General features: G+C 39.3%; 1 protein-coding gene across 3 annotated transcripts; it reads right to left on the reverse strand.

The window, feature by feature from the left end:
- On the reverse strand, nt 1-25,583 carry HELLS (helicase, lymphoid specific). Of its 3 annotated transcripts, none has more exons than XM_074830744.1 (22): nt 25,353-25,583; nt 24,623-24,744; nt 21,063-21,185; nt 19,680-19,739; nt 19,199-19,235; nt 19,047-19,111; nt 18,521-18,562; nt 17,504-17,728; nt 15,868-16,050; nt 15,468-15,611; nt 14,685-14,881; nt 13,901-13,997; nt 12,780-12,941; nt 12,177-12,319; nt 10,436-10,574; nt 8,931-9,014; nt 8,728-8,847; nt 6,846-6,962; nt 5,753-5,912; nt 2,420-2,516; nt 2,129-2,205; nt 1-544 (listed from the first exon to the last, which is right to left on the reverse strand). In XM_074830744.1, the coding sequence occupies exons 2-22, from the start codon at nt 24,725-24,727 to the stop codon at nt 447-449; spliced, it is 2,475 nt and encodes an 824-aa protein (XP_074686845.1). In that variant the 5' UTR covers nt 24,728-24,744; nt 25,353-25,583; the 3' UTR covers nt 1-446. The 3 variants fall into 3 exon arrangements, with proteins under 3 accessions (XP_074686845.1, XP_074686846.1, XP_074686844.1); XM_074830745.1 differs by lacking the exon at nt 25,353-25,583 and adding an exon at nt 25,177-25,265; XM_074830743.1 differs by lacking the exon at nt 25,353-25,583 and adding an exon at nt 24,846-25,142.

The raw sequence follows: 25,583 nt of genomic DNA on the forward strand, positions 1-25,583 counted from the left end.
TTTAGGACAAACCAGACATTTATTTAATCAAAATAATTTGCAGAAGTTAAAAACCGAAACTACACAATTGGCTGTAACAAAGGCACATGTTCTCTCCCTTCCAAATAAAACCATAATTGACACCATATAAAAAAAATGGTTTAGGACTTCCACAGGAAGATATTTTTTTAAACAAATTTGCCTGTTTTTACCACCAATAACAAGAGCTAGCTGCAAATGTGAAACATGCTTATTTTCTTAATTCTTTATGAGAGTTTACCAAACCTACAAAATGAAACTATCACCTGCATTATACTGCAGAACATGTTAAAATTCACTGAAAGAACACAACGGATTTGAACAAGGCCTTAAAGAAAGTCAGCATAAAGGATCAGTATGTGTGACACCTCTGGAAGATCTGATGTAAGTCATGTTTGTCCTGTAAGTCTACAGGCCACATTTGCACATTAAAACACACATTCTGCATTGGAATCTGAGGATTCTTCTAGGACCTTGAATACACCCATTTTTTCCTTTTTCATTTTTTCAGAGGTCTTCATTTGATCTAGGATTAAAACAAAATAAAGATCAACAATAATAGGTGAAGTGTATGCAACCTTACTATTGCAGACATAAAAGTTGTATCTACTTTTGTTTGGATTTGGAAAGCAAGTTGATAAAATAATTTTGCTCCATCAACAGTTTGCTACTAAAAGTTTGTGTTTGACAATATTTTTCAGTTGTGTACTTTAAGCAAAAAAATTCTAATTTGAATAGAGATAAGCAGTTTCTGCCTGAACTAGTCTCGTCTTCCTGAGAAGAAAATGGAACTCAGGAAACCCGTTTAGTGAAGTTACTAGGAGAAACACAGAAAGTTATGGCTCTGCTAAGCAATATTATTTTTTAACGTTGAAACACCTACATCTTGTTTTCCTAGCACTGGCAATCACTATGTGCCCCTTCCAGTGAATATAAAGCTAATGAAAAAGTATTGTCTTTATATCAAATTTAATAATTATGGCTTACTGGGACAGGAGGTGGCATTTCAGTTTCTAAAGCATTAACTACAGTTAGCTGCAGTAAATATTCAGTACGTAATCTAGATGAGTATCTTTGTATAAACATTTTTTTGACATTTTAATATACTAATTTTGCTCAGAATAGCCAAGGGGAAAAAAGAATAAGCGACCATTACAAATATGATGCACACTAATAGCACGAAATAAATGGCACGTTCCAACTTGAAAGGAGAAATCAGATTGTTTCAGCCTGAACTTGTAACGATATAGACCATATTATCAATACATCAAGAATAATTTCCTGTATTAGCAATCAGTTAACTGAAATAAGAAGTTTTATAAAACAATTTCTTCAGATAATATAGGAAAAAAATTAAGTATAACAACAGTTCTCCTAAGGCAAATTTATTTTACTCAAACTATACGTATCACACTTATTTAAGACTAGCTATCATTTTTACTTCTAAATTCTGTAATGACTGATCTTTTCTGTATCTAGGCTTTCAGGCATCCTAAAATGCTGAAGGAAACAAAGGATACTAAATCTACTATTTAAATGAACTGGACAAGAATTTTTTTCTCTCTCAAAAAAGCTAAGGGTTTTTATATCTTGGCCCGATCAGGCACTAGACTTTGCCTACAACCTCAAAAAATTATTTTTTTAAAATCAAATTTTTAAAAAAAATTGATCCACTGACAAGCCATGTAACTCTGAAAAGCTCAATTTTTACCCCCCAAAAAATGTTAAGACTATATTTTGAATTATGATGGTATCAAAATAGGTTTTTAAACAAGTATGCTGAAATAAGTATTTTCTGAGAATAATTTCTATTTTGATCAACTCAGCAACTCACAGGAAAAGTTGCTTTGCAGGACACCTCCTAATCTGTGTTTTTCATTCTCAGGGCACACTATGCATGATTGTGGTTTTCTGGAATACTTTTAAGTTTTGTTATTTCTTCTTCAGCAAATCCAATTGGAAATGTCAGCAAAGGGGCCAAAGGGTCCTCCTTCAGATGTACAACAGCTGTAGGGAAGTGAAGCTATGGCAGCTTTTTACATATAAAGACTTTTACAAAATATGAATTAACTGCTGAACAGAAAAAAACCACAGATGAAAACTGACTTACCAATAAGATCACTTCTATCCAAGAGTAACTCTAGATCTTTATCACTGATTACTTTTTCTTTAGATCCTTTAACCTCCCTGTTGAGGAATAAATAATCTCTCAGTATAGATAAAAGCATGTTACAGTTAGTATTGCATAGAAGTCAATTTTCCCACATAGCAGAATCCCTAGGACATTCTTTCCACTATGAAGATCCACATACCACTTCATAAGACAAGAAAGCTACCGACAGCTGCTTGCACACTGCAAGTTACAAACTCATGGTCCAAGAAAAATATGAAATCTGCATACCTCTCATAGTCTCTGGATTTCAGTAATTCTATTAATTCCTGAGGGTCCAGGCAGCTTTTTGACTGTGCTAGACCAGATTTGCCACCTTTAAACTGATCTGTAGAAAGAAGAAATTTTAAGAAAGTACATGGGGACAAGAACAAATTCTATAAATTGTTCAATCAATGCTGGATGCACATATCGAACAAATTACTCTTGCATATCAAAACTGATGCTGTGTTTCATTGTTTTAGCCCTCAGGTTAAACCTTACGCTAATAGCCTAACTGGTGAGAAAAGTCAAATGTACATGAAAAGTTTACATGCAGGCCTTCCACCTTCTAGCTGTAGTATGCAGAAGAACTGATTGAAACACCAATTCAACATGCACACACGCACACACAAAGCAGAAAAGCCATTACTTACAGTAAAAACATTGTAAATAAAGTTAGATGGTGGATGCTGAAGTTTGTTCCCTTTGTATTGTAAGCTGGTTGAAACAAAGTAAGCAGTATTAACCACAAGGTAGGAAATGCATGAAATATGTGGTTTGCAGAGAGAACATCCCTCAGTTTAATGGACTAGACAGACATGACACTTAAAGTAATACACCTGACAGTTTGGTTTCTTAACGAGACTATGCTAACACCTATCTACACACAAATCTGGATGCCAGCCCAATATAAAAAAAAAAAGTTACACAAGATTATTACTTAAAGCCTAGCACAGACGAAGTCAAACTCAGTCTTGCACATTTCAAGCAGACAGGCAAGGCTTACTGTTCTGGGCCAAGTTTCCTCAGTTTTTATCAACACATGTACCCATTTTATTAATGGGTCTTCATCAATCCCTTTCATCACACTCACTACTGTTCCTTCCTGTATCTTGGTTTCAGAAGCCCTCCCCACACCTTTTCCCATCTCCCTCCAAGGACTGACTGTTTCTCTGTGAAGTGCAAATCAGATGCAAGTTCCAGAGGAGTTTGGGCTATAGAATTCTCTCCCCCATTAATATCTCCTGCTGTAACACACAGGATCCAGGTCCTGTCATGCATTATTAGTGATGCAGTCTCTCCCTTTTAGTCTTCAGTTTCACAAACTATATGGCATTAACAATAGGGACACAGAGAAAAATACATAAGACCCTATCAAGCACTTAACACTAATTCCTCTTAGTCTGACATCTTCTAATTTAACTAAAACCACACTGGTTCTCATGGAAGTTGCCAAGGCAACTGTCCTGGTTTAACCAGGATAGGGTTAAGTTTCCCCAGCAGTGGGGGGGGAGCTCTAGCCAGGTTATTCAGATACCATGTGGATGTCACATCCTGGTTTTGTACATGGTGCTTCTCACTGCTGTTATTTGGTAGCTATTTTGCTCTGTTCATTGCTATCACTATTACTGCTATTGTTATTGTTGTTGTTTGTTGTGTTGCTATTGCACTGTTGTATTAAACCTTTCCTTATTTCAGTCTTGGGGCTTTGTATTTCACTCCCTTTGTGGGGGAGGGGTAGCGGCTGCGTGGTCTCAGACCCCGGCAGGGGCTAAACCACCACAGCAACTTACTTCAATAAAACAGAAGCACAAGACAGAAAGAGTAACCTGGTGCTGAGGCCAAAAAAGCATTCTGTTTTGCAACAAATTCCAGTTCTTAAGCTCCAGTACTTGTACTGTACACACCCTGCATGGTTAGATACCACTGAAAGACCTTACAAGTAAGCTTTGTAATAACCCTTCCTCATTCACTCCTCCAAAGTTCCAACACGTTTTTTGATATTCAGAATTACAGAATCCATTACATCACCTTTACATTTACACAGTGGATCCAAAGGTTCCTGAAGGAAACACCCCTACCTAAGCTGCAAGTTTTAGATATGTATCTTGGTAACTATTGGGGAATCATATTGAACTTACTGCAAAACTGAAGGCGTGACCCAACTTGACACTTGTCTTCCTTTCAGCACAACTACTCCCAGTTCCCACTGCTACTTTAGTATATGGCAGTCATCTAGTATTAGAGTCCATTCTGTTTTGTGCACTCATCTTGCCACTTTGGTTTTAAGTTCAGGTTGGACCATAATCAAATTATTAAAACCCAATTTTTTCTTACTTAGATTGGTCATTAGCATGCCTACAAAGAGTCAACATTAGTTGGACAGGGGTTTTTTTGTTTTTTTCCCCTTAGTATACTATGAGAAGTTCTTAACCTCTTTTAAAGTTTAATATAAGGCTAATTATTGTCAGAAGCCCATACCAAGTTACAAAAATTGTATTTTTCAAGTGAGCTTAGTGTTTGGAAAATGCTATAGGGAGCTACTGTCCAAATATCACAAACACAATAAGCTACGGCAGCAAAGCATGATTCCTATAGGACCCAAACAAGAAAACTTTACCCCCAAAAGAGACATTTCAACCCAATCACTTTCTAAAGACTTTTGAGTATGACCAGTTATATAATCAAGAACACAGCAAGAATCACCATTGCTCTGCACAAAAAATCAGGGACTGTTGTTCTATTCCGCACTGGTTAATTGTTCAAACAGGACTATTCCACTGTGGTTATAACTTACTGTTCTTAAATTCAGAAGGACACAAACAGGATGCTGAAATTTTTTAGTGATTTTACAGCTCTAGGATTTGCAATCTCAACCATGTTTAGTAGGAACCCCTCAAGAAATCAGCTTTCTATAGTCTCTACTCATTTTACCAATCTTAACAGGAACACCCCCTACTCAAGCAAGATTGCCAGTGCAACCAGAAACATCTATCACTAAATCTCACATCATGAAATGCTGCTTTAGATGTCACTTAGGTAGGCATATTGTTCCAAATGAGGAACTGCTATAAACTGCAAGCAGTAGGAACTTTTTAATCTGCTTTTCCATTTATATTCTGGTTCATTTAATTTGATTTTAAAAAGATAATTAACTCATACATCAATGCTAAAAGTCAAAAAACATTTGGGTCAAACAAACTATCATCTTGCAGACAAGTTGCCAACAAGCCCAGAGTTCTACTCTCTTATTGCCTGGTTTTATTTATATTTCCTCCAGGTAGGCTCACTGTTCCATCGCCCTTCTTTTTTTCCTTAACTACTAGCAAAGGAGTAGTCATAACACAGTGATTCCAGAAATACTAGAAGTGCTTTCCTTTAATTTGCTGCAGAAGTCATCTACAACATGTCTAAGAATGCATTTTGGAAAGTAATACTATATAGCCCCTTGTTGGGAGGATGAAGCTTTTTGTGTTTAAGAAAAAATACTAAGCAGTCACAAAACAGAGTAGTAAGAGTTCTCTCTTGAGATTTAAAGAAGAAACACATGCTTACAGGAAGTAATGAGAGAAAGGTACTCACTTTTGTGGATAATCAGCTTCTCCAGCTTCCTCTTGGCAGCAGCTCTCTCCACAATCTTCTGGTCAATAGTATTTGCTGTCACAAGACGATAAACAACCACCGGCTTTGTCTGGCCAATTCTGTGACACCTGTCTTGGGCCTGCAAGTCTGACTGGGGGTTCTGAGCAGATAAAGAAACAAGTTAGCTACACCATTAACCTTTTTTTTGAGACATGTACCACAGGCACCATTTTGAACAGTGAGCTGAGAGTCAGAGCAGAAGCAATAAGCAGGGCAGCCGTGGTATAATAGAGCTCTACATCTCTTTAAACTCATCCATGACAAGCTCTGCTGTTGTAGCTGCACAGAGTAACCCAACCAGCTCCCACTGCTTCTGCACTATGTGCTGCAGTTTTCAACAGATGGACATTTTGTATCACAAATTTAGCTGAGGGTGTTAGTTGTAGGTTTGTGGGGGTTTTTTGCTGGATGGTAAGAAAAAGGATTTTAAAAGTTTTCAGACATTTCTGAACTTGCCTTAGCTCCCCTGAAGCTGAATAGTCATGCAAAGAGCAGAGCTGCCTATTAAAATAAAGTGAAGATGCAGAGGTCCTCAGTCATTTCCTTCCATACCTCTCTTCTTCCCAGTTCCAGACACACAGGAGCAGCAGAATCCTAACTATCTAAAAACTACATGGCAAGTCACAGGAGGAAATAAATTTGAGGAGCTGGAACTAAAATGGCAGCTGTTGGCAACAGGGAACCTGTAGAAGGTCCATCTGTGTTCAAACTTAAAATAATAAATTGAAAGAAGGAAATGTATCTTCAACAGTAACAGAAAAATCCCTCCTGCTTTTGGTGTAACTCAGGAGCAAACAGGCTAGTTTTGGAAACCAACTCTAACGTTGTATTCTATAAGCTAGGACTTTTCAAACAAGGTTGCATATTTCAATATATAACACATTTGCATATACTCCTTACTATTATCTTTATGTAACACCTCATTAAAGTTACAGAAATGGTCTATACCATAATGGGTTAGTAAATTATTGCCAAAAGCAGCGTTAGAGCATTTTATGACACATATCACTATGTTAACAGTCTGTCAACATACCCAGTCACTATCGTATATGATAACTGTGTCTGCCGCAGTTAAGTTAATGCCCAAGCCTCCAGCTCTTGTACTCACTAAGAACAGGAAGACTTCAGGGTCAATATTAAATTGATGCATCTGGAAAAGAATTCATCTATTTAAAAACAGCAGATGGATCAAATACAACATAGCTAATGTTTTATTTTGAGACACCCATGTTTAAAAAGATGAACACAGATAAAATACAGCACACACTGTCAGAGGCCAAACTAAGGCTTTAAAAAAACCACTGCATACATTTGGCACAGGACAAGACCAAGAAGTGAAGCAGCTGCATTTTATGATCTGAGTATTCCAGTCAAGGAGTTGTCTAACAGAGAATGGAGATGACTATAGTGAGATATGGTCCAAATCACATTCACCTCCATATAACCTACCACCCAGTGATGATCAAGGTGAGCACAGTCCAAACTGGCAGAGCCTAAAAACATACCTTCTTATTGATAGAAACCACAATCTAAAACACTGATGCCAACTTGACTGTAACTTCCAGCTGCCCTGTATACCTCCTCCTCTTGCTTCAAAACTAAGAGTAACTTTCTGGCCTCCTAATTCAGTATCTAGCCTACTTTCACTGCAAGATGTTTCCAAATGTCAGCACAGCTCCTACCAGGTCTGCAATACCAATCAAAATCTAGTCTACTTGGTCTGACCACCCACCTGCTGGTAGAAAACTGGAAGCGTACAGTAATTTTCAGGACTCTGATCACAGCAGAGAAAAAGAAACCATCACCCCACTGCCAGGTGGAAGCAGCTACCAAAGCTCTCTAAAAGCCTCCGGGCTTTCCTGGACATAAGCATCTGCAGCACCAGCAGCAAATCATGAAGCTGGGAAGAGCACTGCTGAACTTAGGTGACCTGGAAGATTCCTCTCATCCTGCACCCATACCACACTGTGGTAGGCATACAATCAACTCCTAAAAATCCCCAAAAAACAGCAGTACAAAATTTTACCAGCTTAATAAAAGTCACTATAGTTTGCTGACAAGTTGCTAGTTAGCCTTTCCTCTAAGAATCAGCTCTAACAGTAGCAACCTAAGTGTTTAGGGGTTTAGTTTTCCTCAGCCACACTGTGGCACTGAAAGAAGTGGAGCAAAGGGGAACAAATTTGAGTTAGATGATGTGTAGTCTGCCACTGTTCTTCCTTATCTTCATAAACACTAGTGCATACTTTGGAGACCAGATGGCAATTGCAGCACACCACCTAGATATATCCTGTGTACTTCCTCCATATATGCATTGCTCTTTTACATCCCTGCAAACCCTCAGAGGTGGTTTTCCAGAACCACCCTGCATGGCTGCTCTTCATGATAAATATATGTCTCAGTAGTAAGGCATTTATGGTTATTTGAAACCATTACAAACATGCAAGAACAAAGGACTGCGCTGGAACAAATCCACGTGCAATTTCAATCTGAAGTTACAGTGTCCCACGAGGTACAAAACCTCATTTCCTGGAAACGTACTTTATTTGTCATTAGACTTGCTGTACACTCCCACAGATGCTGGCATCATATACTGGATGCTAGGAAACAATACACGCAGGGGTAAATCTAGGATTAGCATCTGCCACAATCTAGATATATTACATACCCCATATTTGGTCAACAGAGTACGTGAGCACCCATCATTCTAGGTATAGCCCAAGATATGGGTTAGTAACAGTTTTCACTGCTTCAATATTTTATGAGCTGCAGATATTAAAGCAGCAGCAAGGATGTCAGTTTCCAACATAGATGTCTCTTGCCTATCAAAGGCAAAATGCTGTGTGAAATCATATTCCAGTGTCACATGAACAAGCAGAATTTGCTAACAGGCTCAAAGGACATGTACATCTACTTACATTTTCTTCTCTCTCTGAGTAGGACATAGAGCCATCCAATCGACTAAATTTGAAGTCTCTCAGATAGCAGTAATCCATCAAAATGTCAAGCATCATGGTCATTTGTGAGAACAACAAGACCTACAAAACCAGGAAGTTTGCTTAATATAATTTTTTGCTTATAAGGAAACAACTATGCCCCCATCCCCAATCCTTAGCTTTACCTTATGTCCTCTCTTTTTTAGCTCGGGAAGCATTCGGTCCAAGAGTAGAAACTTGCCCGAATTCTTTACTAGATCTTCATCAACCTTGGTACAGGGGAGAGGGGATCATATATTAGGAGGGAAGGATACCAAAGGTTTGCCTGACTCAGAACACCAAAAGCTGTCTGAAAGCTTCTCACAGGAACAAGCTTGCACCATCTTTTTAACCAAAAGCCGTAAGATTGGAAGCAACACTGATTTTAGCAAACTGCATTGAATCAGTGAAATAAGGATGAAACTAAATCAAACGCCATGCTCAAATAATTTTAAAAACACCTAATTAGTTCTCATCCGATTTCTGGAAGGAGAAACCCTGATGATTTAATTTTTCTACATGGAAAAGCAGTTGTTACTTTCCCAGCTTGTAATTAATGCACAAGGCTTCCACCTACTGGATACAAGACAGCGCTGCTGAACAAGTTACTACAATCAGTCAAGTGACAAAAGTTCACCAAACAAGTTTTCACACTGCTACCTTAGACCACACTTTTGCTTAAGAGAGTTTGTTAGATAGAATTCTTGCTATAGGCTAAGAACAGGGAGGAATATAGAAACTTCTCAGGCCTGAGCCATACAGTAGCCACCTTGATAATTCCTAATTTATTTTCCTAAGCAAGTACTAGTTCCTGCAAGTGGTGTCAGCTGTCAAACAGTCTACATTTCCTACACATTAACCAATTTCCCCTCATCACCCAGACTGGGCTATCTGCTTTTCATGCACTGACTTTACATTGATAAACTTCAGCAGCTTGCTCCCAAGTGCAGCTGAATCTGTTACCACTCACTGAACAGGAAACATGACCACACATGCCCACAAACCTACATACGGAATGTGCAAGCAGCTTCCAGTTGTTCAAGATTCTTTCAATTCAAATTACTTCATACTTTCCTACATTGCCAACTGCTTTGTGTAGATTAAACTACCAGCTGGCACTTGTGATATAATTTGGAGTTCTTCCCTTTTGAGGGGGAGAAAGGATGCTCTATTCTCTGATCAGAATCTGTTGTGCTTGGGTCAGCTCTTCAACACTCACCCTTAGAAGTTACTACTGCACCTTCTGCCATGTGTACAATTTACATCATGAACAGTTCACTAAGGTCAGCATTTTTTTTTTGAAAATTAACCTTTGTGAGGAGAGCTTGAGGCAGATCCTAAAACACCTTGAGTCAACAGAACCCAGCTACTGTTTGAATTCAGCAACTTTGCTCCCAGCAGATGAGCGCTGCCATAATGAAGAACGCTACAGCATCACTATGCAAAGGCTAAATGGGCACAGAGGCTGAACTGCTCTCTGCAACTGGTGCTGCAAGAAGCTGCAAATAACGATTCAGTACACTGCTGGAATTCAACGGGGAGACATACGCCAGATACATTGAAAAGGTCATTCTTTACTGCCGTCAGCTCACAGTGTATTGCTTTTTAATGCCTGGAATAATTTTTCTTGCAATCCTTTTAAAATATGTACCTTGAATTGTTGTGTAGCAGGGTCCAGTGGATATTCAATAAGATAGGGGTGATTACAACATTTCCTCAGTAACATCATAATATTCTGCAGTTTAAGGTTCACCTCTGAATCCATGGGAATGCTCACTTCTATCACTGGCCTTGAAAATATACGTCATCTTATTAGTACAGAAAGGGTCACATTATTATGCTACAGATACTGAAGAGAAAAATAATAAAAAACCAAAATCAAGCAATGGATTTACATGCTGCATCAAATGTCCTCAAAATCCCTCATAGTTAGTAAAGCTATCACCAGACAAAACTTCTTCTAGTGTCACACTTGGCACTGAAGGCATAAGGGTTTGCTATTAGTTTAAAATACAGAAGGGCAGTAATCAGTAGTAATCAGAAGCAGAAAAAACAACTTGTGCAAGTCACCCAGCAGAAAAAGGAACAGAAGCAAGCCCTCTCTAGAACAAGTGGTCAGATCTCCCATGGCAATACATAAGCTATTCCATAATCAGCTCTTTGCCTATCCCATTTCAGTCACACATACATGTTGCAGGATCCACAGCAAATACAGGTATTTAGCTCTTCCACATCTAAATACCATCTCCAACATAAAGGATCCATGCATACCATAAAACTAAAAAAACCATATATTTAAGTGCCTGTTCTTGCAAAGTACACTGGACTACAATAGAAATCTAGCAACACAAATACATTTCAAGCCTGAAGATTAACCTCATTTTCCTTATGCCCAAGGGACTCCCAACCAATTTAGAGCCACCAACAGACCTTGCCAAACCCAGGAATGAACATGATTCCTCAAGCTCCCTCAGTCCCGAACCTCAACTCTGATCTTAAATCACCAGAAAGTGACTAATATCTGTCACCAAAACAGCAACAACTGTACTGGTCATTTGAGTTCCAGGCCTCAGCTTAAGCCTACGTATTTTACAACATTTAGCAAGGAAACTACTCCTCCCTTTTCTCCAGTCTTGAGCCCAAACTTTGCTTCAAGTATTCCTGAGTAATTCTGCAAAAACCTAGGACTTAACTGTAGTTAGCACACCAACATTATCCTATGTCCTGTCTTTGAGTCAAATATATTCCTGTGAACATAACTAAACATTGGAGACAAAAGGTTTACCTGAAGCTTGAAAAGACTGCAAAACCTAGCAATAAGCCAAGCTCTTCAGCTCTGTCCTCATTGCTAGCTGTAGCCAGGACCTAAGCTATTACAACGAAATTTCAACTACCAAAAAGATAAGATGAAACAGTTCTTCTCTGGCTGTCACCCAACACCATCTCAGACCATGAGGCTTTGGTGAAACCACAGTTCTTCACTACTAAAATGTTTTCAGCCCAAAGGAATTACGTTTCACACTAGGACATTTTAGCTCTTTATGGGATTATCAATAGCACTGTTGTCACAGGACTTACCTACGACTGTGACTAATGAAAACAGGGACTCAAGAAGCAATTTTATTGCTAGACCCTGCAAAGACCACAGGTCTAGGAGTAAATGTCTTGTAGTTAACCATAACTCTAATGAGTCAGTGAGCAATGGTACAACCTAATCATTGCCATCATAGCCCAGTGAATACTAAGTAAAAGCAAAGAAACAAATCATAAAGCTAGAAGGATAGTGAATTATGAAATGCCATTCTTGATCAATTTGAATAAGGAAAGCTCTGGAAGCAAACTAAGAGGGAGACATTCAGTATAATTAAAAAAAAAAGTTTTATGGCAGGCACCTTTCTTTTTCTACTTCCTCTTGCATTTTGCTGATCAATTTTTCCAAGTCATCAGGTGAACCATTATGTTCTTCACAATAATTAACCAGTTTTCGACTACGGCGTTTTGGTCGGCCTGTAGGACTCAACTCAACTACTTCTTCCTGTGGGAAATAACGTTGCCATCAACAGCAGATAGCTTCAGATTCAAAGGCCTATGCTGACCCAAGAATTCTCAATACTGAAGAGGTCTCAGTGATATGCATCAAGTGCAGCCCAAATTTTAAAGGTCTATAACTGTAGATTTTGAAAGCTTCTGCTTGATTTTTAAAAGCTGCATTAGCACCTTACTGGTTTTACAGCAGAAATTGTCAACTCTATGAAAACTGTCTTCTTTTTCCCCCAAGCTACAAATAATCAAGAACAAAATGAAATTCCTTATTAGTTCTTTGCCCACTGAGGCCAGTCACAGTAACTGCCATTGAAATAGATAACAAAAGGATCAGACTAAATATTTAAGTAAAAAGTGGGTTTAGCTACAATAGTAATGAAGCAATACCAGTGTGGTTTTGTGTACAAACCATTAATAGCAAGCAGATTTCTAACATCCATATCAGTAGGTACCTCATTATTTCCAAGCAGTTTCCTAATGGTGCGATTTACAATGGCAGTGTAGAAAGTTTCTTGCTTCTTTGCCAGCGGTGCATATACCACAACTTCTCGTTTAGGAGGAACCTCAAGAGCAACATCAGATTTTAGTCTTCTTAGTAAGAAAGGTGTCAGAATCTGAAATGTGAGGCAGATGTGTTACTCAAAGCTCTCAACATGGCTACTTAAAAAAAAAAAAAAAAAAAATCAAACCCAACACACAAACGGGTCTACTGATATAATAGTATTTTGACAATTTAAAGCAAGGGAGTTAATTTGCAGAGTTCCATATTTCATTTTTTAATATGGATCCCTACTCCAAAACTCAAAACTTTTATGCACATGCTGGTAATACATGTGTTCAAACACCACATCCATTGCCATTTGAAAAATTTTGAAGTGTTTAATAAGGGTGCAGTAGTAACTACATTACAGAGCTTTCAAATAGTTTTCATTAACTGAAAGTAATTTTATTATGAAACAGCTTGTTTTGATTGTTATATTTCTTAAGTTATTTCAGGAAGGCCCCAAACCTTTAACCAAAGTAAGTAATAAATTGTCAGTAACAATTATAATCTAGAACATACAATTTACATCTCTCACCATCAGCTTATGATGGGAAAATGATAGTTCGGTAAGCATTTATTTCCACACCTCCCCTTAAAAAAAAATTTGGAGTGTGTGGTTTTGAAGACAGGCACATTATACAGCTACTCTGTCAAAAGGTATTCAGTTCAACACATAAAAGGTTACATAAATTCCTTCAAAGTTATCTTTCAACTAAACAAATATACCAATTAAATCTTTTGGCAAAAAGAAGCAAGCAACTACAATTAAGTTTGACTAAACTCAATTCAGTTCCAAGAATAAAAATGAGTCAAAGAGGTATATTGTTCCTTTCAGCATTTATAAGTGCTGTACAGACTGAAAAAAAAAAAAACAAACCACCCCACAAGTCTAAGGAAGTCCAGAAGCGCCACAATAAAAGCTTCAGGCCCAGAACTCAGCTCCACAAACAGGATTTTGACACACTTCATAATAACAGTCAATGTTAGAAATAAACAATGAAAAAACCAACACAAAGAAAAAGTGAGAACCTGATGCAGCATATGCAAGATGTTTTGCTCCCGTTCTTTAGCAATAATATCTTCAGCAGTTTCTGTAATGCTGGTAATATCAAACCAGGATTCAAAGCTATAAAAACAAAACAACAACAAAATAGCTTACTTCATAGCTGTTATTCTTCATTATTTAAGTATGTTATTCTTCTCTTATACTGTGATTTAAGAAAAACAAAGCACTAATATTCATCATGAATACTGTGAACAGGAGATATTTCTGAAATATACCTGTCAATTCAGATGCTTGAGGTTTTAAGTGATTGGTAAAAATACTTGTATTAGGTAGAAAATTCACTATGACCTATTATATTCAATCTATCCTGTATCTTTTTCCAAAATTAGTCTAAGAACTGTTTTGACAACATTCTTCCAACCAACCCCCTACTGCTTCAGAAAAGGATCTGTCTCCCATGGGTCCCATGTCTGCCAGCCTCACATAGCTTTCTCTAGCACCTTAAGAGAATCTCAAGCAGCACCAGGCACTTATGATTAGACAAACATCTCCCCTCCCAAACGCTCATGTCTTCACTCAGAGTTGAGCTTCCACTATCCATAGAGCTGATAATTTCTTCCTTACTTTCTGCAACAACTAAGTGTGAAGACACATTTCAAAGCCTTTACCACCAAATAATCATACCAAATTACAGCCATACCACAAAATCGCTCTTCACATGCTGATACAAGTTTAATAATTAAAGAGTCACAATAACAGCCAAACAGAACAAAGGGGAATAGTTTTCACCATCAGATCGCAACCTACCTTTTCAGATCATCAAACACATCTGGCAACAGGAAGTTAAGCAATGACCAAAGCTCTGCCAAGTTATTTTGCAGGGGAGTACCAGTCAACAGGAGTTTATTGTCCGCATTAAATCGTTTCAGTTCTCTGATAAGACGGCAGTTCATATTTTTAATCCTGTGACCTTCATCTACTATCAGGTATTTCCAGAAACAGTGCTACAAAAACAAAGGATACTTCAGTAAATCTTAGCTTTATTCCATCAAAACATGTGCCAGATGAGATAAGCAGCACCAATGTCTGATACTGCCCGTTACAAAGATTGTATTTACTGTTGTTTCTCACTTTGCCAGACTGGAAGAGCTGAGCCCAAACAGTTAATGCCATACATCTGTTTCATGGTGACTGCATTTAGAAAGCTTAGGTGATGACAGTAAAACTTCTACAAGAAACTCATCTTGCTGAAACCATTCCGATGTTAACCATGGTATTTATACACTAAGTATAGCTTTTACTCCAAGCCTCCCTTACCATCACCTACACAGAGGTAATGAAAAGAGCAGGTATGCTGTAACTATTTGCCTACTTCACTTCTTGGACAGCACTCTGTTTGGAACTTCTTAAGAATAGAATTCCAGAGCCACTGTTACCAAGGAAACAGAAGCAAATGCCAATATAAATGCTACAGTATGACACTCATACAGGCAGCATGTGGGTTGTTTTTTTTTTTACTATATCCAAAAGCATTGCTATTAGTGATGAGGCATTCCACCTGTCCTAGGGCTTTCAGGAGAACTTAGATACCTGCAGGGCATTTCTGTCTCGCATTGCTATTTCAAAGGAAGTAATGACCACAGGATGGATTTGCAGTGATCCTTGTCGCCCGTGAATTTTACGAACCAGTTTACGACGTTCCTGCTGAGCTCCATGATAGAGCATTAGTGGAATCTGAAAAAAAGAGGTTTGGAAGCCAGGTGAACTAAGCTCATTTAAACTAACAAAAGATAATAGATTAATTAGGTCTGTTACAAGAAGGCTGTAAATACATAGCAAGTCATGGCACAGTGTGTAGTAACCACATAAACAACCACAATTAAACTAATGTTCTATACAGAGAAAGTTTCAAGGCAAAGAATTAGAATAAGAATTAAGTATTTTGTTCTTTTAAAGGAAGAAAAAGAAAAAAAATATTCATTTCTTTTACCTCTGGAGTAAATCTCTTGAATTCAGACATCCAGTTTGGAAGAGTAGACAAAGGACCACAAACTAAGAATGGACCAGGGACTCCTCGCTCCACCATCAGTGCTATTGTTGCAATACACTGGATTGTCTTCCCCAACCCCATTTCATCAGCTAAAATGCCATTGATACCATTTTCCCAAAGCATCTGCATACACAGAAAAAGAAATGTAAATGCTAAATAGCCAACACACCTTAGGAACAACAGACCTCTTTAAGAATGTAACACCTGTAGGAACTCTCTACTAGGCACATTTTATATTACAGACAAGTAAGATTTCTCCATGATGAAAATAAACACAGGTATCTTGTAAACCCCAGACATTCATATGTAGCTGTATGTGCTTCTAGCCAATTAAGCACTTGACTAGGAGACAAAAACTAGAACAGTATCAAAGAATGTAAATTAGTGTTACCTCAAAAAGCACTTCAACTGCAAGTGCAGCTCATACTACCTGAGTTTTTACTCATCCCAGCTCCAAACAATTCCCTTAGCTTCCCTCTAAGTCCAAGTTATTGTGCTGATGTTTCAGTTTTATCTGTTCAAGTAGCTTCTACAGGCACCGCTACTGCAGCATAGGAAAAAGGTGCAATTCCTGACCAACACAGCCAGCTGCTCCAGCCGGCTGTGCAGACACTGCCTATTCTGACAAGTGACAGAGCAACCTCTCACAAAAGGACAGACACAGAAGTGTTCTTTGGCTACTCTATCTACTACTCATGAAGATTCATAAAGGTTATTATAACTGAGGGCCCAATGAAGCCTTTTTTTCCCCTCCCAGAACAGGCCTGTCTTCCCTACACACTTCCCAGTGATAGAACAGAGCGAGTTTAGTGACACTCACTTGTGAGATCAGCCTAAGTCTGTTAAAACAAGATATATATGCTTGTGGGGAAGAAAAAAAAAGAAAAAAACCTATGAGAAATATGAGATCAGTAGCAGAATGAAAATTAGTTCTGTCTGGCTCTGATAATTAAAAAGCAAAGTTGTTCTAATCTGGCTTGCAAGCAGAAACGGGTAGAAGTTAAACATGTATGTGGGCAATTTTTATGTCAAGTTTCTTTAGTTTTTGATTTCAAAAGCTCAAGACAAAACATTTTTAAACCACTGTGTTAATATTACTAGTTAGATTCCAAGATACAGAGAATGGAAAACTCAGCCATGTCAGCCCTGCAAGGTAGTGGATCCTTAAACACCTATGGGTTTGGTATTCAAGCCCTTGAGAGAGAAAAATAGTAAGAATGTCCCTTAGTAATATGCATAGTCCTTCTGCTTTCACAAAGTATTTGTAAAAAGAGGCTGAAAAGACAGTTGAGTTGAACAAGAAAATTGATGGAGAAAGGGAAGATGGAGAACACCAACCAGAAAGCCTAAAGAAATAGTTACAAATATCCTCCCCACACTGAAACATTGTATCTGCTGCTTGACAACTTTTTCAGAACACCAGATTCTTTTATCATGAGAAATCATAAAGAACTGTCTGTCTCTCCTTCACCTTCCCTGTACCAACTATGATCACAGACTTCTACTGTCTCTTCCCTCTCCATTTCTCTGTTTCCAATCAGCAACAGATTCAATTACATCAACAATCACTCCATACCCTTAGCCACTCCATGCCTTCCACTTGGTACCACCTCATTACACCTCCAGTAAAAATCTTTGGCTGCTGAAAAGGCACTGGTTGTCCGTTAAATTTCCGTACTGGATCAAGGAATTGCTTGGCACTGTGTCGTACAGCTTGACACAATCTATCCTTAATGACGCTATTTGAGTCTCCATTTTTCTGAAGGTCTTCTGGACACAGGTTGTCAGAAGAGCTTTCATCCTATAGGGAAGTTCAAGGAACACGTGACAAGTGGAATGCACATCAAAGCCCAGCTAAGACATACTTTTGCCCAATTTACAGCAGTCTCAATTTGCAGTGAAGTAAACCAGCCCCTGACACAGGGACTTATTTTAATTAACTGTCAACTCAAGAGTAGAATTTATTTTTAGGATTAATGTTACTGTGTAGGTAATGTCAACATGCAAAATTTCAATGCCTTATATGCATTCCCTACTCTTAACTGAAGAGCAGTGATAGCTACTGAAGCGATTGAGCTTATAATTTTCTACCCATAAAAGCAAGCAGACTTAAAACCTTCCTCACAGCAGCTGGCATTTAATGCAGTTATTTCCCTTCTATAAGCAGATTCTAGAAAATGTTGGAAAGAAAATAATACTGTGTATGTAGCTTTTAAACTGCATCAGAAGCAGAAAAGACCATACCTGTTCATCTCCATGCTTGATTACTTAAAAATTACTATGTCTTATACACCAGCACAAATATTCCTTAGTAAATTCCTATTTCCTTTATTTTTGAAACTACAGGCGTTCCATAAGGTATATTCAAATTCAGTTAAAAAAAAATTAGAGGTTTTCATCTTGGATTTCTGAAAATAAATATTTAAGTGCATTCACTTGCACCACTTTTTAAACTTCTAATTCAGGACTTCAATTATCTAGGAGAGAGATGTTTATTTACAGGAAAAGTTTAAAGATATGCTATAAAATATAAAAAGCCCTCCCTCCCTTTGGGCTTAACACACTTAAACTGCAATAACACGTGCCAACATACCTGATTTTCCACTTTACTTTTTTTTGCCACTGATAGTATTTCCTGGAAACAAAGAAAAAAATACATTTATACACTTTTCAACCTTAAAGGCTACTATAATTTGTATTTCATGAGATCTTTTAACTGAAGAATCATGGACATACTTTAAAAAGTTTTCCATATAACATCATTAGTCATACAAGTGACTCTAAACAAGGCCACACACCAGAGAACACATTCCAGTTACAAAGGGTAACTGAAAATTCAACTGGCGATGTACTCTCCTCACAGCCTGCCTCTCCAAAGACTTTTTAAAAAAAAGGAAACAAACATCTGAATTCTACAGGTCTGACAACACTGCTTGTTACATAGACCTTTGTTGGAAGAAAGTCATACGTTACAGAGAGACTACTGTTGGCTGATAATCTCTAATGGCAATGTACAAGAATGTATTGCTCTAAAATACAGATGTCACACAGCGATTGCCTCACCAGTTAAAATTTGTGCTACAAAAATCCAGACAAGTCTATTTATAGTTATGGCCTACCTCTTTGGACATAATTTCCGAGATGTTGTACGTCCCATCTTCTCTCCCTCTCTTCTTTTTTGCACCTGTAATATTTGAGTTTATACAACACATTAAGCATTAAAGAAACTAAAACCACCAGTACTGACAAAAGGCAAAGCCTAATACATTACCTGATTTATCCTCTTTGCCATCAACTGGATTTTGACCCTAGAAAATAAACACAGGAAGAGGTTCATCATCTTATGCATCTCTGTCATGACACAGATAAAAAGATGTAATCAGCCTCAAACCATTGCCTTTGAAAGCCTGAAACACTTTTACTATTAAGCAGTTTTTTAAAATACAGCAAAAAAATGTTCCTGTTTATCTTTTTTATTACTTATTCAACATCTTGGCTGAATAAACAATCATTGCTAAAATAAAAACTTCCTCAAGACAAATTCAAAAATCTCCTTAAGATGAATGTCACGGTATGCAACTTTTAAGCACTTTTAAACAGGCTTACTATGGTTAAAATTAATATACTAGACAGATCCTGCAAGTCAAATATTGGCTAATCTAACTTACTTAGTTTATCTACCTTGATCAAAACTGACTTGTAATTTGTCAGCTTTATATAGAAAGTTGCATAAAATAGCTAGTTAATCTTACCTTGGCAGATTTTAACATCATCTCTCTCTTTTTTTCTAACTTCTCTTTCCTCCTCTGTTCCTAAAAAAATAAAAACCCACACACATTTCTTATCTTTCAATAACACCCACAAGAGAACTATACATTATAGAAGCAATAACAGGCATAGCTAGTCTACAGACTTTGTTTTTGCCATCTCACTAAAAGCCTCTATTCTGACATAGCTTAAAATGATAAAGCAAAACTTGGACAAGAAAATGCAACTGCTATGAACTGCTTGTCAGTAAATACTTTAAACACTCAAATACAGTAATTTAGAAAGACTCCAACAAAAATATTCCCAATTGCAAACTCCTTAAGATCACATCTACTGCAGTCCATTTCCCATATATCCAGCTCCCCTTTAACTTCTACACATTACCACTTGTGTTTGTTGCAGAACAGAAAGCAATGTAAGTAGCCTACAATGCCTTTAATGAGGAAGCGCTTTCACGTCTTGAAGAATTTAAGATTTTCATTACATCTACTATTTCTACTTGCTGAAAGCAAAAGGACCCTGGAAAAAGAGGTAAGAGACCTTGGTATTTATCAATGGAATGAGATTTAGTACTGAAGCATGCATTCTATCAATGCAGTGACCACGAATTCAAGCTGAGTTAAACTAGCAAAATATTTTAGAAAGGAGGTTCCTGCAATCAGTCAGTGTCGCTTTTCTGAGAATGTCGTTGCCCTGAATTTTTCCTAAGATTCTCCCTCTCTCTCAAGCGTAAACTCTTACAAGCTGGTCCATAAAGGTACAGTTAAGAAAGTAAAGATAAAGCTAGATATAAACTCAGCAGACCATGGATTAAAAAAAACCTCACATCAAATCATTTCATGGAGGCTCTTGCTTGGAACAGCATGACCCCAGATCATGAATTCATAAATTTGATTGAGGAAGGCCTACATCATCATCCTGAAGACGGGACTAATCCTCGGCCTTCAGTAATTAACACAAATAGGCTGAACAACCTCCTACTTGTCAGTTCTTTGCATCTTCTATCCTCCCTCCAGGTTTTCTAGCTTCCTTAAACTTTGTTTCTTATTTGAAATATTTATCTTCTCTTCCTAGCACTCAGGCCAATAGAAGAATTGTAAATATATCAGTGGCACTTTTACACTATAATTTTAAATTATAATTCATGGTCTTCCCAGTCTGATTTATCTATTAATTTATAGAAAAAATTCTGAATGTTATGTAAAGCACAACTTCATTCCTGGGCAGTAGTTCCAGTAGATTTTCGTGTTATTATTGCAATCTTAACAGCATTTTTACTTTGGTTGAAACAGCTGGATGGCAAAAAACCCACCAAACAGATGGCAGCCCATCTTAAGAATCCCCACTGCAGACAAGAATACACCTACCTCTAGTTGCTGTTGTTCCATTTTGGTTAACAAGAACTTGGAATAGATGTTGCTTTTTTCCAGCAAATGTTGAAGCCTCTTATAGCGCATTTCACTTGACTCCCTGTCCCAAGAAGTGCGAGCCTGGCCAACACAAAGATGTCAAGCATTTATAGATACTTCAGAATTATTGCTTTTAATACAATGCAGGGTTCTTCTATAGAATAACTACAGTTGTGTCACTCACACACAACCTTTCCCTTGCAGTCATTACACATCTATGATTCGTGAGTGTATGGACAATGAAGTGCTGCAAGATGGATGTAACTGAGGGTTGCATTCACTTACATATGTAAGCAGATCTCTGCAACACACATGCCTCCAGTGCAATAGAGCAAAGCATTCAAGGGCTCAAAGATGTCTCAACTCCAATTTATAGATTTGGAGCAAAATGAAACTTAAGTTTATTTGCAGACTGCAAAATTTGGGAGAAAAAAAAAAAACAACACTACCTGGTAAAATTCAGCAGTTTCCCACATATTAGTTGGGACTCCTCCACGTGCCACTTGCACAAAGGTAGTTTTCATTATGAAAAAGATATTCAGCCAGCTACAAAATTATCATGCCTAATTTACAGAGGTCAGGTCAATTCCCAATGTGAAAACAGTAACTTCTGCTTGCTTTGCTTACAAAATCCACATATGCTTTAAAAGTAATTTCTGGTGAATTAATCAAGGCTGTGCAAATGGCTCTTTAAAACTCAGATCAAGACTCCCACAAAAAGTAAAAAAGCATTTACCCTTACATTGTCTGTTAGGCTGACACATTGAACAAGTGAAAAGATATAAATTAGCATCTCCAAGAGAAACCCCAGAAAGGCAAGATACAGAGCTTTACAAGATGCTTATCTATGCCATTGCCTTCAGAAGAAACACTGGGGGAAGGGCATGCTGAATCTTCTGAAACTGAACACACTAACAGGCAGGGAAAAAAGGTATTAGCTGAATCATGGGACAAACTGTGTGACACAGAAAAAGGGGAGCATGTTTCTCTCCCCCAGAAATCACACCTTTATTTTCCACAAGTAGTACTCCATGTCATTCTTATCAGGTAGCTATCACCGTATTCTTTTATGAGAAGATCTATCTCCACAAGTTCTCTGGGGGAAGAGACTGCATTCTTGTGATTCTCCATACAATTTTTATTTGCTTCTGCTCTCTCCAATCCAGATTTTTTTCCTTCAAATGAAAAGTACTTGAACTCAGAAAGATCAACCCTTGATGGCAATGCCAGGAAAGAATAGAATTAAAACTAAACTTCTTTCAGCAGACTGCCATTGCTCACTTTTTTATTGCTGTGAACACAGCATCCTTCCATTAACTGGTCAATCTGTTGGACTGTTCCCTTGACCAACTGCAAAAATTTCAAGGGGAAAGAAACTCAAAAGATGACAAACAGCATTGGACTCATGATTTCTCCACTTTGTCCTTTGACTCAAACCTTCAAGCCTCAAGAAAGTGTTCTCTTTTTTCCCCTTTTTGACTGAAAAGTTCAAAAATCTGTCACTCTTTCGTCACTCTACATTCTTGTATATTTCCATAGTGGTATTTTGCGATCAGCCCACAGAAAGAACAAGTGACTCCTTTGTTGAACTGCTGTACAAATCACCTGGCAGGGGGTTTGCCGAAGTGACAAGCATAATAAGCCCTGAAGCTTCAAGAACATCAGCTGCCCCCAAGATGCCAGTAAGCCTGGGTTTAACGACATGAATAATTCCCCTTGGTCTAACTGGCCCCAGAATGCACAGAGAAAGCATGATAGAAGCACACAGGACGACAGAGCGATACCCTTGCTAAAGGTAAGCTCCTGTGGATTCTCAAGAAATGGAGGGAATACAAAAAACTCCAGCCCTATCACATTACAGCACTGTTACAGAAGTAGTTGGTTGTGAAAGAAATTAAGTGTGAAGCCCTTTTCTCAATACTTCCTGTGAAATGAGATAACTTGCTCCACAAGGGTTTGCGCCCTACCCTCCAAAAGCATTGCCTCCATATTTTTAGTTCCAACTCTGATCAAGGAATACCTGAAGAAAAGTTTGGACAGGCTCTATCATGACTTACTGTTTGCAAGAAAGAAGGTTATGAGACTTCTGGGAGAATAAAGTATTATTTTCTAATACAGTATCACAAAATGGTGCAGCCTAAAACCATGCCTTTATAAATCACAATTTTTCTTAGTGAAAACAGAAAGAGTAATTAAAATTAGTTCCAGGCCTTAGAAATTGTACTTTTTATGCCCTTAGAATAATGCTTCAATTTTTAAGACAGGAAAAAACCCCAAATGATTTCTCAAGTATTTTGAGTAATAGCATTAGTTCTTTAGAATACAATTCCCAAAAGAGCATTTAAGAGAAGAGTTCTTTCAAGCTTATATTTCCTTATGCCTGAAATATATATAGAGTATTCTGATACCTTGATAACTTGTATCAGTACAGGTCTAGAAGCATCATGTTTCATGTTCTCTCTCCAAAACAGATTGGCTAGTATCAACCAATGTTTAACATCAACTTACATACATTTATTTCTCTTTCTACATTCATAGCAAGAGAGAATTGAAAGGTAGTAATGATTATGTCATTTGTGTTAGGGATGTATGATTTCCTTGAAGCAGTTTATATTTCCTGCAACATAAGCAAACAGAAGCACACAAACCAAACATCAGCTCTCAGGATGATTACATGTACATTTCTCCTGGCAGCAATGGCAGCTCACGCAGCTCCTGCTCCCTGAGGTTAGGGGTGCCTCCACAGCTGGGTGCAGGGAAGAACAGGAGAGCGACTGCCATAAACCCAGTCCTTTTTGGCTAGGCTTTTTAAGCTAGGCTAGTCGTTGATGCAGTTGCTGCCTAAACTGTACCTGCTACCAAAAGAAACGCATAATCGGGCTTATTTCTGGAAGAGATAAAAGGCATTTATAGAAGTATACTGCAGAACTCTAATCAGGTCGTTTGTTTGGTGGGGTTTTTTTTAATAAAATAAGCATCAAAAAGAGAGAAAGATGTGTTATGTACACATACCAAAAAAAACGCAAACAAAATAAGTTTGCTTTTAATATTTCAGGTAGAAATTCAGAAGAATGTGAACTTACTAGCCTTTCTGAAGTCAGCTTACTTTAAAGGCATGATTATCTTAGATTTTTAGGCTTGGAACGAGAAAAGTAAAGAGGTAATCTTCACATTCCAAACTTAAACGCATATAAAATGCGGTAGGCTTCTTGCTGACTGCAAGAGTCCACCGTTAGCCTTCAAAAAACCAACCAAACAAAAAGCCTCCCGTGGTGACCAACGGCGCTTGTGAATCACAGCCACCGCCCGAAACTTTCACAGCCTCTCACGTTTGTTTGTTTTGAAATCAAAGGAGCTGCACGACGCCCGGCCCACGAGTCGCCGCCGAGTGGAATAACGGCACGGGGGCGCGGGGCTCCCCCCCGCTCCAGCCCACCTCGCCGCCCCCCCCCGCCGCGGGGCAGCCCCACCTCACCGTCCCCTCCCCGCGGGGCAGCCCCACCTCACCGTCCCCTCACCTTCTCCAGCATCTGCCGCTCCTGCTCCAACCCCGCCGCCTCCAGCTGCTCCTCCTCCTTCAGCATGGCCGGCGTGATCACCGCCGCCTCTGCCTGCTCCCCCATCGCTGCTCCCAGCGGTTCTGTAACGAGCGCACGGTCACCCGCCAGAGGCGGCCGGCCACCCCGCCTCCCTCCCTCCCTCCCTCCCTCCCTCCCTCCCGCCGCCCCCCCGAGCTCTCACCGCCGCTACTCATCGTGTTCTGAGCTGGCATGGCCGCGCACCGGGGACGGTGCAGCGCGAGGCAGCGTGGCGCGCGCAGCCACCACGGTCCGGCGCGCCTCACCAAACTCCCGCGCTCGCTCCCTCACCGCGCGCCGACCTCCCGCCTCGCGAGACCCAAAAACCGCGCGCTACCCAAGCCACGCGAGAGGCGGTGGCGCTTGTCACGAGGCCGCTCGCTCCGCCCCTGCCCGGGCCCGCCCGGAAGCCATCTTGGCTGCTGGCAGGAGACGGGCACGGCCGGGTGTCGTTCCGCTCCCCGCCCCGCCCCGCCCTGCCGTGCCGCTGTTACCCCGGGCAGCTCCTCCAGCCCGCCGCTGCCCCGCGGTGCTGAAGCGCTTTTTGGGCCTGCCTGTCCAACGGGCGGCCTCCACAGGCCGCAGCGAGCCCTTGGCCTGCGGGGCCTCGGCCGCGCTGACGCTTGTTGTTTTGAGTTAGCCCGTGCTTCTGGCCCTGTGGGGTACGCACCACACACTCGCAAAGAGCCGCCAGCCAGGCACAGCGTAATGAAACAGGCTGGGCTTCATCGTCCTGCTCCGCTTTGCCAGCAGGAGCGGAACCGGTACCCGTCACTGGATCTCCACCTGGAGAATGCAGACAGCGCAGGGGCTGATTATCTGCATTAGCGCGAGGGCCAACTTTACTTACTTGAACACTTCTGATTTGTGCCACGAGAGGGCAGAGGAACGCTTAAAACCC

This window comes from Strix aluco, chromosome 7 (assembly GCF_031877795.1).
Source record: "Strix aluco isolate bStrAlu1 chromosome 7, bStrAlu1.hap1, whole genome shotgun sequence".
NCBI lineage: Eukaryota > Metazoa > Chordata > Aves > Strigiformes > Strigidae > Strix > Strix aluco.